The 11898-nt window shown below is 44.6% G+C and overlaps 1 protein-coding gene across 2 annotated transcripts; it reads right to left on the reverse strand.

Annotated features, from left to right (window-relative positions):
* Nucleotides 1-234: 234 nt before the first annotated feature.
* TAL2 (TAL bHLH transcription factor 2) lies at nt 235-11898 on the reverse strand. 2 transcript variants are annotated; one of them, XM_041464585.1, is made up of 2 exons: nt 11777-11898; nt 235-3022 (listed from the first exon to the last, which is right to left on the reverse strand). In XM_041464585.1, exon 2 carries the CDS (start codon nt 3010-3012, stop codon nt 2659-2661), a length of 354 nt encoding a protein of 117 aa, XP_041320519.1. In that variant the 5' UTR covers nt 3013-3022; nt 11777-11898; the 3' UTR covers nt 235-2658. The 2 variants fall into 2 exon arrangements, with proteins under 2 accessions (XP_041320519.1, XP_041320518.1); XM_041464584.1 differs by lacking the exon at nt 11777-11898 and adding an exon at nt 4358-4476.

Genomic DNA, 11898 nt, shown 5'->3' on the forward strand with positions numbered 1-11898 from the left:
AAGTGTAAGAAATTGTAATAAACAAAGAACTCCTGTCATTATTCATCATCTGATAATGCCATTTCTACCACCAAGACTCTTGCACAACAGACAGCAGAAAAATCCCCTGCTGGAAATCACATCATGAGGTATTTGAGATCCTCTACCAATGTAAAGTGAAACTTTAAAGAAGTTTGGAGCAACAAAGATTAGTTTCTTAAATAATTTATTTGGAATATATTAGGGGTTAAATAACATCATATGGCACAAAGTGTTATCAGTTGCACTGTATTTGTTCATGATGACGCAGATAAGAAATCCCCAAAACATAAAGAAGAAACTTGACCAAAAAAAAGAAATCTTTGGTAGAGAGATCTAGGGAAATACTTGCTGAATGTGACAGTAGGGAGCTCCTAAACTGAAAGGAGATCAAAGAAAATGGTGATATGAACCGAAGCAATAACAAGAAAGGAAGGTTTTTAGCATAGAAAATACAACAAGAGTGTTATGTTACAAAATTGCCAGGTTTTCTTTCCCCTTCCCAGTATGACAGCTGCTCACAAGATGTTTTTCCTTGCCTTGCTGATTTGTGTTTCCTAGGATAGCAAGTGACTGATAGACCCAACAGCACCACCCCGCCTCAGCAGGAAGTGCTCTGATTTACTTGGACTAATTTGTCCTGCTGCAACTCCAGCAAGCCAGCGGAAAGCTGGGAGGAGGATGTGGCTCATCACCTTTGAGGTGCCATGCAGAAGAGGCTGTGGCTCCATTTAGTCACAGTTAAGGTGGGCAGAGGTGTGGAGAAACAAACAAAGGACTCTCAGTGCCTTTCCACCCAGCTGCTCCCCAGGGCCATCCTGGCAGCTCACAAACCCAGGGATAAGCAAACTGTTAGCAGTGCTCAGAAAGGAAACCAAATCAACATGAATCAACCAAATCAACCCCTTCCAGGTTTTTTTTTTTTTCCTTTCTTTCTTTCTTTTGGTCAAAATCTGTCGACTAGCATGCCTGTACCTCCAGCACCAGCACTGGATGGGGTGAGCTGTGTTCTTGTCAGACCTTGGCTTTTGTCAGTGCCAAGGACAGCTCGGCATTCCCACAGCAGGAGCCAGCCCTGGCTTCTTTGGTGCACCCGGTGCTTGGTGAGGCTTTGAAAGGCAGCTCAGCTTCAGGTGCCAAATCCCCTCATGCAGAAAGGCCATGCATGCTGCATGCACAAACCCTAGTTCTGCTTTCTGAAAGCACCTCTTTGTCTCATGAACAAACAGAAACAGCCCAAGGACATGCCTTGGCCTACAGAAACTACATTTCTTCACCAGTCATGAACAATTTTCTCTTCTAAGCCTTGACATGTACCTTGGTCCACATGAAAATCAAGAGACACTTGTGTCAGTGGGAGGAGGATCTCACCAGAAAGCCATTCTGCTTAAACCTGGTGTCATTTTCTCTGCTGTTTTGGGCTGCTTGTAAGTCACATGAGCAGGTCAGGCCTTGGCTGGCACAGGTTATAACTCAGGAAATAGAGTTATAAGTTAGGAAATTAGATTGGATTTTTTTGTGGGCAACAATAACCCACAGTGGCCTCTTTTATGCAGCTTATCATGTAAACACCTACAGCATGGTTCATACAGGGCAGTGACTCACAAATGGAAGATATTTACACCAATTTCTTTGTCCTGGCTCCATTGGCCCCTTTGGGATGGTATCCAGGTGGGAGAATCTCAGCTAGGGCAGGTGAAAGCAGGAATTTAAGGGCAGTCAGCATAACCACAGACATAGCTTTGTCCACAAAGATTTTCACTGAGGTGTTTGTCCTAGGACCTCCATTCCAAAAAGAACCTCCCCCATTGCTACAGTTCCTACAGAAGAACAAAGGCACTGAGTCACCAACCTCTTTGATGGGCTTTTAAGGCAGCTGGGGTATAGCTGACCATCTTCCTTCACGTGCACACTGTCACTGCTATGGAGAAGATTTACTTTGCCTATTGAACCCACTGAAACTCATCTATGACTATGTATTTGGCCATTTTGAATTGGCACTTTTTGCTTTAACCTACCATTTAATTATGCTTACCGTGCTTTGCTCTAAGGGGTCCCTCTTGGCTGATGAAGAAATATGTAGCTAGGTTCAAGGGCTAGGACTTAAATTAAAAAAAAAAAAAAATCAAGCTAGAAATAAGATCCACAAGTTCAAGAGAGAGTGCAATTAGCCCCTAGAACAACTCAGGGAGGACTGTGTCAAATATCACATATCTCAAAATCTTTCACTACTGAGGCCAGGCATCTGTTGTGGACAAATTTTGTGGTGCTGTCATAATTCTTCATCTCAATAGAGTTTCCTGGAAATAGAATGGGAGAATAATTTATTTCCCTGTCAGAAACACTGAAGGAATTTCTATGCCCTGATTTATGGAGGAGATCTGGACAGAAGGCTCTTCTGGCTTGGACTCTGCCACGACAGCAGCGAGTCCTTCCAAGTTCCCAGAGACCACAAGTTCTCCGTCTGGACTTTCAGGTTTTTGCACGACCAAGGATTTCCTATCCTATTAAATAAAAATTCAAATTAAATAGCAATAAATACAAATAAATAATCACAATACGTGGAAGAGCAACCCACGGATTCTGCCAGGAGAGAGGGACTACCACACTAACACCGAGACTTGCACGTCTCGTTGTCTGCTAGGGGGATGATGACTCTGACCAACACTCTACTATATTGCTGCTCATGCTGGGACAGGAGACACCACAGTTTTCAATCAGTGTCAGCTCTTCCATGCTCTGCAAGTGTGGGGCTTGCTGGAAGAAGCCCAGGATGCTGCCCCGAGCTGCCACTGCTGTCTGCTGCAGGCCTGGCTCTCCCAGGACCTTGACGAGGAAGTTGATGTATCTCATGGCCAAGCGGAGTGTCTCGTTCTTGCTCAGTTTCTTGTCTGGTGGGTGGGTGGGAATGAGCTTCCTCAGCTTGGCAAAGGCACTGTTGACATTTTGCTGCCTCCACCTCTCCCTGGTGTTGGTGAAGATCTTCCTTGTCATTCTTAAGGTGCTGCAAAGCAAAGGAGATGGTGAGTGAATGCTGGATACCCCTGGTTTTCACACAGGCTGCTTTTTTAGGGCCACTGTAACCTCTGGGCCAGTGGCCAGCAGAGAGTGGTGGTGCTAGGCTTCTAATTTTTAGCCTCTCTGGCTGGTGCTCTTGTCCTCTGTGTCCTTTACAGATTCACCCTGAAGTCATGATCAGAAGTATTAGAGATGCAACTGGGTGCCAGAGTTCAGTAAGAACTTCACAAAGGAGGTAAAGGAGTTTAATTTCCTTATACAAGCATTTGGTGCTGCTACAAGTCCAGCTTCTCCAGGCTCCCCTACAACAGAATTCCCAACAGACAATGCATTTGCCATCCCACCAGGCTGCATGAGAGCCACACAGGCACTTTTTATGGGGGAAAGCAGGCAGAATACGTCCATACTATCCCAGCCTCATTTCACAGCTCCCTGGAGTCTGCACCCAGGTAACCCAAGCTTGGTGATTCTTGGCTGGAACCAAGCCAGGTGGACTTCACCATGGGCCTTCAGTGAGCAGCCAGCCCCCACCACAGACATGTGTGACTGGTTATTTCTCCAGGGCTGCACCAGTCTGGTTCCCTGCCCAGCCCACAGTCCTTTTCACTGCTGGTGTCAGACACTTTTCTGTCTGGCTTCTCCTTTAGCCTCTGAGAAATGCCAAGACTTAAGCCACAAGTGCCATAAGTGTATGAGGGAAAGCGTGATTCCTACAAAGCATGCTGGCATCCCAGACAAAACCTCTCCCCAGCTGTTCCCTGCCCACCCTCACAGAGCCAAGGCAAGGGAGCCCTGTGCCCAGAACAGACCTGGCAAAGAAGAGTACTGAGGCAAGGGGTGCACAGTGATTTTAAATGCCATTTACCAGAAAGACTGCCAGAAGTTCTTTGTGTTGCCCTAACCTTTTTTCCACCACCATGGGAAAGTGCCTTCCCTCCTTTCCCACAGCTCTGGGAGAGAAAGACTCCTCCATTTCTGAAGCAGCTCTTTGTGCCAATGGCACACAGACAGTTGGAGCAGGGAATAGCTTTCCACAGCCAAGAGACTAAAGGACAAATGTTTCCACTTACCCTCTTATGCATGTGAAAATCTCAGCTTTTTATACCCATTGGCAAACTCTTCTTTACTGTAGACCTCTAAAGGGGAGTGGGGAGCAGAGGGAATAGAATCCTTCATCCCTAGGAAGAGGAAACTTTGGGATGACAGCCCAGCTGTGACCCTGTTTCCATCTGAAGCAACCTTACACCATGTAAGACACTCGGGGTTCACCAAAACACACAGTAAAAGTCCAAGGGAATAAAGAAACATAAATGTGACTCACAGTTTAATTGGGATGCCCTGTCAGGGGGCCAAGGCAGGGAATTTCCTGCCCAGCTCCTTCGAGTTGCAGTCCAGCACGGATTACCAGCTGCCAGGGGAACACAGCTGCAGCACTGTGGATCCTGTCACAGCTGTGTTCAGACACCTCTGGCCAGGGATGCAACCAGCACAGGCACACCCCTGAACACTGTAAATGCCTGCTTGCGCTGACAACACCTCACATGCTCCTCTTGGCCCTGGCCTTTACACTGGTAACACATTTCTATTTTGGTAGAGGTCTGGAATTGCGGTCATACCTTTAGGGGATGAGAAAATTGTCTCACCAAAATGGCCTTGTTTCATGAAAGGCTCCTTCAAAAAACAAACCTTTATATTTCAGGTTGCTGAGAGTTTTTCTCGTCTTTCGTAGACTTACATTAAGACTCAGTGCTTGATCCAAATGGGGATTATATCTCTAGTTTTATTTTTTTTAATTGTTGTCCTACTCCATGTATCATTTTTGGTTTGCGCTGTGGGAACAAATCTGCTTGGTGCTTTGCTCCTACCTCTAATATGTTGCATGTACCTTTCTGGCAAGAGCACTGCCACATCAGTGGTACAGATTTAAACACTGTCTTTCAGTGCTTCTCTGTAGTGCAATGTTTTCAGTGCCAAAGGCAAAACTTTTGCCTTTACAGATTTATTCTTCCAAGCAGCTGCTCACATCCATGTGAAATGCAGAATGCCACCTGCTTCTTTCTCTGTCCTCTGTTTTGGTGTTTATGTTGTTGTTTCTTTTTTTTTTTTTTTTTTTTCTTCTGAAGACATACTTATCTGTACAAAGGTAGTTATTTTTTGTAACATAGGGGAAGTTATTTGGGTTCTCTTGTTTCTGCTAATGGGTTGGCTGGGCCGTATTTTGCCAGACCTTTGGGGCTCTGCACTGTAATTCTGCCATGTGGGTCAGTGTTTGCTGGGTACCTGTTTACATCTCAGCTACAAATACCAAGACAGAGTCTGCTTCTTGTCTTCTTCCTGCTGTAGGAAAGCAGGTTAACACCCAGCCCTGGTGTTGTGAACGTGCCCTCTTGTCCTGTTAGTGGTGTTATTGGTGGAAAAATAAACCCAGCCTACTCCTTCACGCCGTGCTTTCTTTGTCTCTCCACTCATGCCTTTGGGAAGGACAATGCTACGTTTGTGGTCACAAGCCTTGTCAGCAAACAGATGCCTTTGTGAGAACAGCTCCTGCTTTACACTTCAAAAACGCGTGTTTGTATTTCTGACATTTATTCGAGATCAGCAAACAACGGCGCCTTTCCTTTCCCGGTGCCTCCTCTTGCAGGGATAGCACTTTGGGGAGCTTTGCTTCAGGTGTAAGCCACCTTATATGTCTCTCCACCTTAAATTCCTCTCCTCTTTCCCTTTACTGGTGTGGGTTTACTGTTGTTGTGCTTGGAGTTTCCATTAGAAACACAGCAGATAAATTATCCCGGTCCAATCCTGCAGTGATTATAACGTTTCAGCACAGCTTTTTGCTCTGGTCACCTACACATCCCTCGAGTTCTCTGTAACCACAGCACCTTCTAGTTAAAATGCAGCCAGTTTGCTGGCAAGGGATCTGATTTCCATTTCTTTTGTCTCACTCCCTTCCTTCTTTTCCTTCCTTCGCTCCAACTCTTCTCACTAGACTTGTCTTTCAATGTATTATTTGCAGCTTCAGGTCTTTGCTAATTGTGCACAACCAAGCAATGTATTCTTTAGCTTTCTCTGATTCACTATATGAAATGCATGTCATCTACTTGGTCTGTTTTAAATCTGTGCAGAAATCACCTGTTTGTACAAATAACTTGTAGATTTATTGCATTAACCTGCAGGTTTGGACTCTGTACTTTCTGCTGACCTTTCCTAGCCACAGATTAACAGCCCCACATTTAGCTGAGAATTCAAAATCCAGTAAAACAGCAACTTAAATTCAGGAGGATTAATTCTGCTCTCAGCAACCTAAATCTGGAAGTTTACACCATTTTCACTGGAGGAATTACTTTGAAGGACAAAATTTTGCACTGAGGAAAGGATTTAACTCAGGCCAAGAAGGCATGCTCAGAAGTAGGATGTAAATGGAGTTTCATGAGCTAAGGTGCACATCTGCAACGATGTAAAGAGAATTATGCAAAGAAATAGCCCCAAACGGATCTGCTACAACAGCAAGAAAGAGGGGGAAAAAGAAAAAAAAAAAGGAAAAACAAGCCACCACCACCCACCAAAGAGACAACTGAAGCTCTTTGCACCCCCTGCCTACCCATTTGAAAAATATAAAAATGTGTGGTGGGCGGAATATTGGCTGTTTCCAATGCAGCCGCGAGTTTCGCCAGACAAAAGACCGAGCTGCGGAAGAGATGAAGATCTCTCCCAGCAGCAGCTCTCACAGCCTCTCCGTGCTAAAGCCTTTCAGGCAATTCAGGCAGCAGCAGAGCAGCAGAGCAGCTTAGGCACAAAGCACATTTCTGCCAGACATTCCCCAGCAAATGGCCCCCGAGCCAGCGCTTAATGTCTGAGGGCTGGCAGGGGACTCGCCGGCAGCCCGGCACTCAGTCATAATTAGCAGGATGCTATTAACTAAAGATCTTGGACGAGAAAGTTCCTCCCTCAAGTTATACCTCTGACCTCGGTGAAGTTAAATCCATGTTGAAACTGGCCGCTGGAGACCTGCTCCTGCAAATCTTAATCAGACAGCAGATGCCTGCTGCCACCAAGAATTGGAGTGCTTCTAGTAAAGCTGCGGTGCCACACCATCACTCCACAGGGGAAGCCCAGCGCCTGCTAAAATTGGTTATTTAACACATTGCGCTGGATTTTGTGAAGTCCCCCCAGCCCTTAAGTAAATGGCAACAGAAGAGCAGATGGTTTCTGTTTCCTCTCCCAGGCAGGTGCTTGTGAGCCCGGTCTGCCACGGGGAGCAAAGATTCTCCAGCCATCACTCCTTGCTGCTGTGCTTTGTTCGCTTTGCATCCCTGTGATTTGGGCAAGAGGAGAAAGGGGAAATTCAGAGTTTCCCTCTTCAGTTTCACACAAGCCTCAGAGCGTGGCACTCAGCTTCAGGCAGAGGGCAAGATTGAGCATGGGTGTTACAAGACAAAACACTGCCTATCACTGACATGGGACTTTATTTTTTTTTTTTTTTTCACATTCCCTAGGAGGAATAAACTCACTCATTGCACCTTAACTATGCACAGTTTGCTGCATGGCTGCTTGGATTTCAGGGACTCTCTTTGGGTTGGGAGGGGAAGGAAGGGCAGAGGGGACAATGCATCCTAGTTTGATGGATTGCAGGAGGAGCAGCTCACCACCAGGTACAGGCTCTTCCCCGCAGCTTTCCTCAGCTCATTCTCCCCATTGCTGCCTCCCTGCATCTCAGTGCTGACCCTTCCCAAATTTCCTCCCACCCAAAATCCTACAGGTGTATCAGTGGACAAGGACACAGAGAGATATCAATGCTGAGAGTGAATGCTGGGCTGGCAACCAGGGAGCTGAACTTCTGTCTGTGTTTCTGTGGTCCCCTTGCCTCAGGCTAACTCCTTTTTTTTCTCTTTTTCTTTTTTTTTTTTTTTTTTTTTTGGGTCCCCTTTTCCCCAGCTCACTCCTTTTTTTTTTCTTTTTTTTTTTTTTTTTTTTTTTTTATTTTTTTTTCCTACACCTCCTTGACCCTCCTGCTTATTAACCTCTGCAAGGTTTGTGGAAAAAAGTGTCAAGTGTATGTAAGAATTTGTGTGTTCGAGCAGACACAAGCACAGGGTGGCCCAGCCTGGCAGTGCTGGTATAATGAATGAGAAGAGCCTTTCCCTGAATCCCCAGGGTGATTCCTTACACTATCAGTGAACTTCATTTTATTTCAAATAAGATGTGGGAAGAGGAACTACTTCAGGAGTAAACAAGGGCTCCTTTCTCTACCTCATGGCTCTGTTGGGGGTGTTATGTGACAATCACACCACGGTACACAGCAGAGCAGAGCAGCAAAAGCACTGTAAAAACCAGTCCATGCTGACACAGTGATTTACCTTTTTTAGAGCCTTTAAATCTAGGACAAGATGCACACAGTAGAATCTCTGCTCCTGGGAGCCCTCCTGTCTAAGGGCAGCGTTTACAGAAGCTCTCACAGTGCTCTCACTGAACCTTTAGAAAAAGGAAATCACTGGAGTCTTCAAAAGTAGCTGTGTGAAGGTCTCAGGACTAAGTCACCCTTCGTGTTTGGGGTTACTACACTGCACATGACCCCAGTTTCAAGGGGCAGCTCTTTCACCTGACCCAGTGCTGCTCCTGGGTTGCTGAGCTTTGTACTCCAGCTGCCCTCCTGGAGGGTTCAGGTCTTCAGCAGCAAAGAGCTCTCTGCTTTCTGAGGAAAAAAGACTCCACAGCCTGCACACTGTGTCATCATGCTCTCTAGGCCTGCCTTGGGAAAAGAAGATCTGCAAAGCAATGAATGGGCTGCCACCCAGATGGGGTTTGGGAGACCAGAGAGTATGTGGCCAAGAACTTGGCAATAGCGATAAAGATGTGGCTCGAGAAAAGGTTTACTTTGCACATGAGAGTGGGCTTTTTTTGGGGTTTACGGCTTTTTGTTTTTGGAATTTTTTTTTCATGTAGCTCTCTTCTGCTTAATACTTTTTATGGCTCTTTGAAGAAAGATTAGTTACACAACAGCTCCACACCAAAAAAATAAAGAACCACTCATGGGCTGCAACAGCTTTTGCTAAATGGAGTTCCAGTGCATTGGCAGGGGCATGACAGCTTGCTAAGCTGAGAAAGAAACACTCTGCCAGGTTTAGCTTTTATTTGCTGAAGTTGCACTTGTGTTATTTTCTGTTCCAGAGAACCTGAGAGTCTCTCTTGGAAAAGTGCTTCGCTGGCCTGTGGGTTTCCTTTAGCAACACTCTCTGCCAAATTAACAGCCCAAATACTACATAGAGACACCCTCACGGTGCTTTAAGGTAAACACAGAGAGGAAAAACAGTTGGGTTCTGTTCCAGGAGTTCTTCAGGTATCTGTCTTTTTTTTTGTTTTTGTTTTTGGTTTTCTTTTTCTTTTTTTTTTTTTTTTTTTTTTTTTGGGGGGGTTTTTTTTTTTTTTTTTTTTTTTGGGGGGTTTTTTTTTTTTTTTTTGGTTTTTTTTTTTTTTTTTTTTGTTTTTGTGGGGGTTTTTTTTGTTTGTTTGTTTTTTGGGTTTTTTTTGGGGGGGGGTTTGTTTGTTTGTTTGTTTGTTTTTTGTTTTATTTTGTTTTGGTTTTGTTTTTCAGGTTTTTGGTTTTTCCTTTTTTTGGTTTTTGGTTTTTTGGGGGTTTTTTTTTGTTTGTTTTGTTTTGGTTTTTTTTGGTTTTTTGTGGGGTTTTTTAGTTGGTTTTGTTTGTTTCTTTCTTTTTTTGTTTATTTTTTTGTTTGTTTTTCCTCAGACCCAGTGTGCAAAACCCTGTTCCACAGTGATATTTCTCCCACCTCCCTCCTGCCTCCCTCTCTCTGGCCTAGGGAGGCAGGAGGGCAGCTGTGAGCAGCAGAAAACATTTGCCCTGCCTGTGTCTGTAGGGAAGACCACATCCTCCTCCAAGTGAGGAGTGGGACCAGATGCTCCACGTCTCACAGCTCAGCAGAGAGCAGCCTGCAGCAGCTCACGCTGTTAGAGAAGTTGCTGGGAGCAGAAAGGGGAAAATCCAGCCAATGCAAAGGACATTCGCATCAGGAAGAATGTAGATATTTGTTACGTTTGGACGTGGCCCCCAGACAACATTTGCTTTTGCATTCTGTGCAGGTCTGCTCTGAGGCTGGTGGAAAATCTGTCTGTGACTGCAGCCAGAGGAGGACTGGAGGTCTGGCAGCATCCAGTGCCCTGTCTTCCTGCCAAAGCTCCCACCAGGCTGCTGACCACCTCGGGCCACACCAGAGGTCACCATGAGCACAGAGGAACGTGGCCACCATGGCAAAAATCAGCTGCCAAAAGTGAGACACAAACCACTGCAAGACAAGGAGCACAGCCCCATTTTCCCCTAAATGTCTAGCCACCAACCTCTGTGGGGCTGCTCCTGAGAGAAACGGCAGCTCAAAGATCATCCCTGCCTCAGCCACCTGTGTTTAGTCCAAATTTCCTGCCGGGAATGCTGGCTCTGTGAGCACATAATTTCTTGGATCCCCTGCTCACATCACTACTGTAAAGATTTATGTAAACAGGCAGTAAAACCAAGCTGCATTTATTTCAGGGGTTTTTTTTTCTGGTTGTTAGCTTTGCAGTTCATTGTTTGTTTGGCCTTTTTATTTTTTTCTCTTTTTTTTTTTTTTTTTTTTTGTATCTGTGTGAAATAATGTAGAAATGCATGGTGGAGAAATATTCTGAAAATGAAATATTGTCCCGTATTGTTACAAGGAAATCAGGAAGAGTAGAGACAGCTACTTCAAAAAACATGCATGCTTTGCTGTTTATTAACTTTCTCAAAAAATAGTTTTATGCAGAAAGCTACCCCTGGAAATAGAAACATTTTTTATATTGGCAGTTTCAAAAGTTTTTTCACAAATCTGAGAGTTACAAATATTTAACAGGATTTTTTTTTTTTAAATGCTAAGTTTTTTCTCTTAAGTGCACTGTTGAACTGCAGAAAATTCAAATGCCTATATGTTTTACATCTGCATCAGCTGTAACACAGATGACCAGTCAAGTATGGGGATATTTTTAAATATGTGAGGATTGGAATTTAAAACTTATTCCTTACTCTTTTACCTGTTGACCCAGTCTGTGAATTTCCACACAGTCTAGTGAATAAATAGTACATGATTATTTGTGCTTTTGCAAGGAATTTGTTTTAAATATCAAACAGCATTGGAGAATTCATTTAAGTTTTATTTCTGAACTCGGAGTCTATGACACTGTGTGTAATCCTTTTGCACCAGTGCAATAACTCTGATTTACAGCAGCTTGCAGTGCTATAAATGAGCTTGCCTAATGTGTAATTATACAGCTGTAAGAAAATCCAGGAATAGTTAAGAGCAGTGATTATAAAATCACTTTCGTTTCCTCCACATCCCACCACCAACATTTCTCTCCAAAGCAGTAAAACCAATCAATATTTTCTTCTGGCAAGGTCTGACTCACTGAGTCTCTGTGGGGACTAGGAATTTGGAAAGTTCAGGTACAAACTGTCTCTTCACTTGATGAAGTGCAGCCACCTGTAAGTGGCTGTCTGTCAGATGAGATGCCTCACTCTTAAATTTTTGATGACAGGAACCAGAGGTGCCACAATAAGAAATGAAAATCCAGAGAACCGGCAAAAGGCCACTACAGAAATCGCTTCCTTTTAGGATATTCCCTGCTCTGAGGGGAAATTTTGGCTTTCCTAGGAAAGTTGCAAGATAAGCCCGAAAGAGGGGAGGATGGCTGTAAAGAGGAAGAGGCCATTGTCACTTACTTTTCTGGTACTTGTGCCTCTGGAAACCCGGTCAGGGGGCGAAGAGGCAGCAAAATCAGGCTCTTCCTGTGCTTCTTTCCCGACTGCTTTTCCAGTGCCTGCCCACGGAGCTTGCTCTTGCT

This window comes from Pyrgilauda ruficollis, unplaced genomic scaffold (genome assembly GCF_017590135.1).
Source record: "Pyrgilauda ruficollis isolate IOZ18807 unplaced genomic scaffold, ASM1759013v1 scaffold180, whole genome shotgun sequence".
Lineage (NCBI taxonomy): Eukaryota > Metazoa > Chordata > Aves > Passeriformes > Passeridae > Pyrgilauda > Pyrgilauda ruficollis.

Bases quoted from the DNA above. Each gene is read 5' to 3' on its own strand.
- TAL2 (XM_041464585.1), bottom strand. From the start codon at position 3,012: ATGACAAGGAAGATCTTCACCAACACCAGGGAGAGGTGGAGGCAGCAA.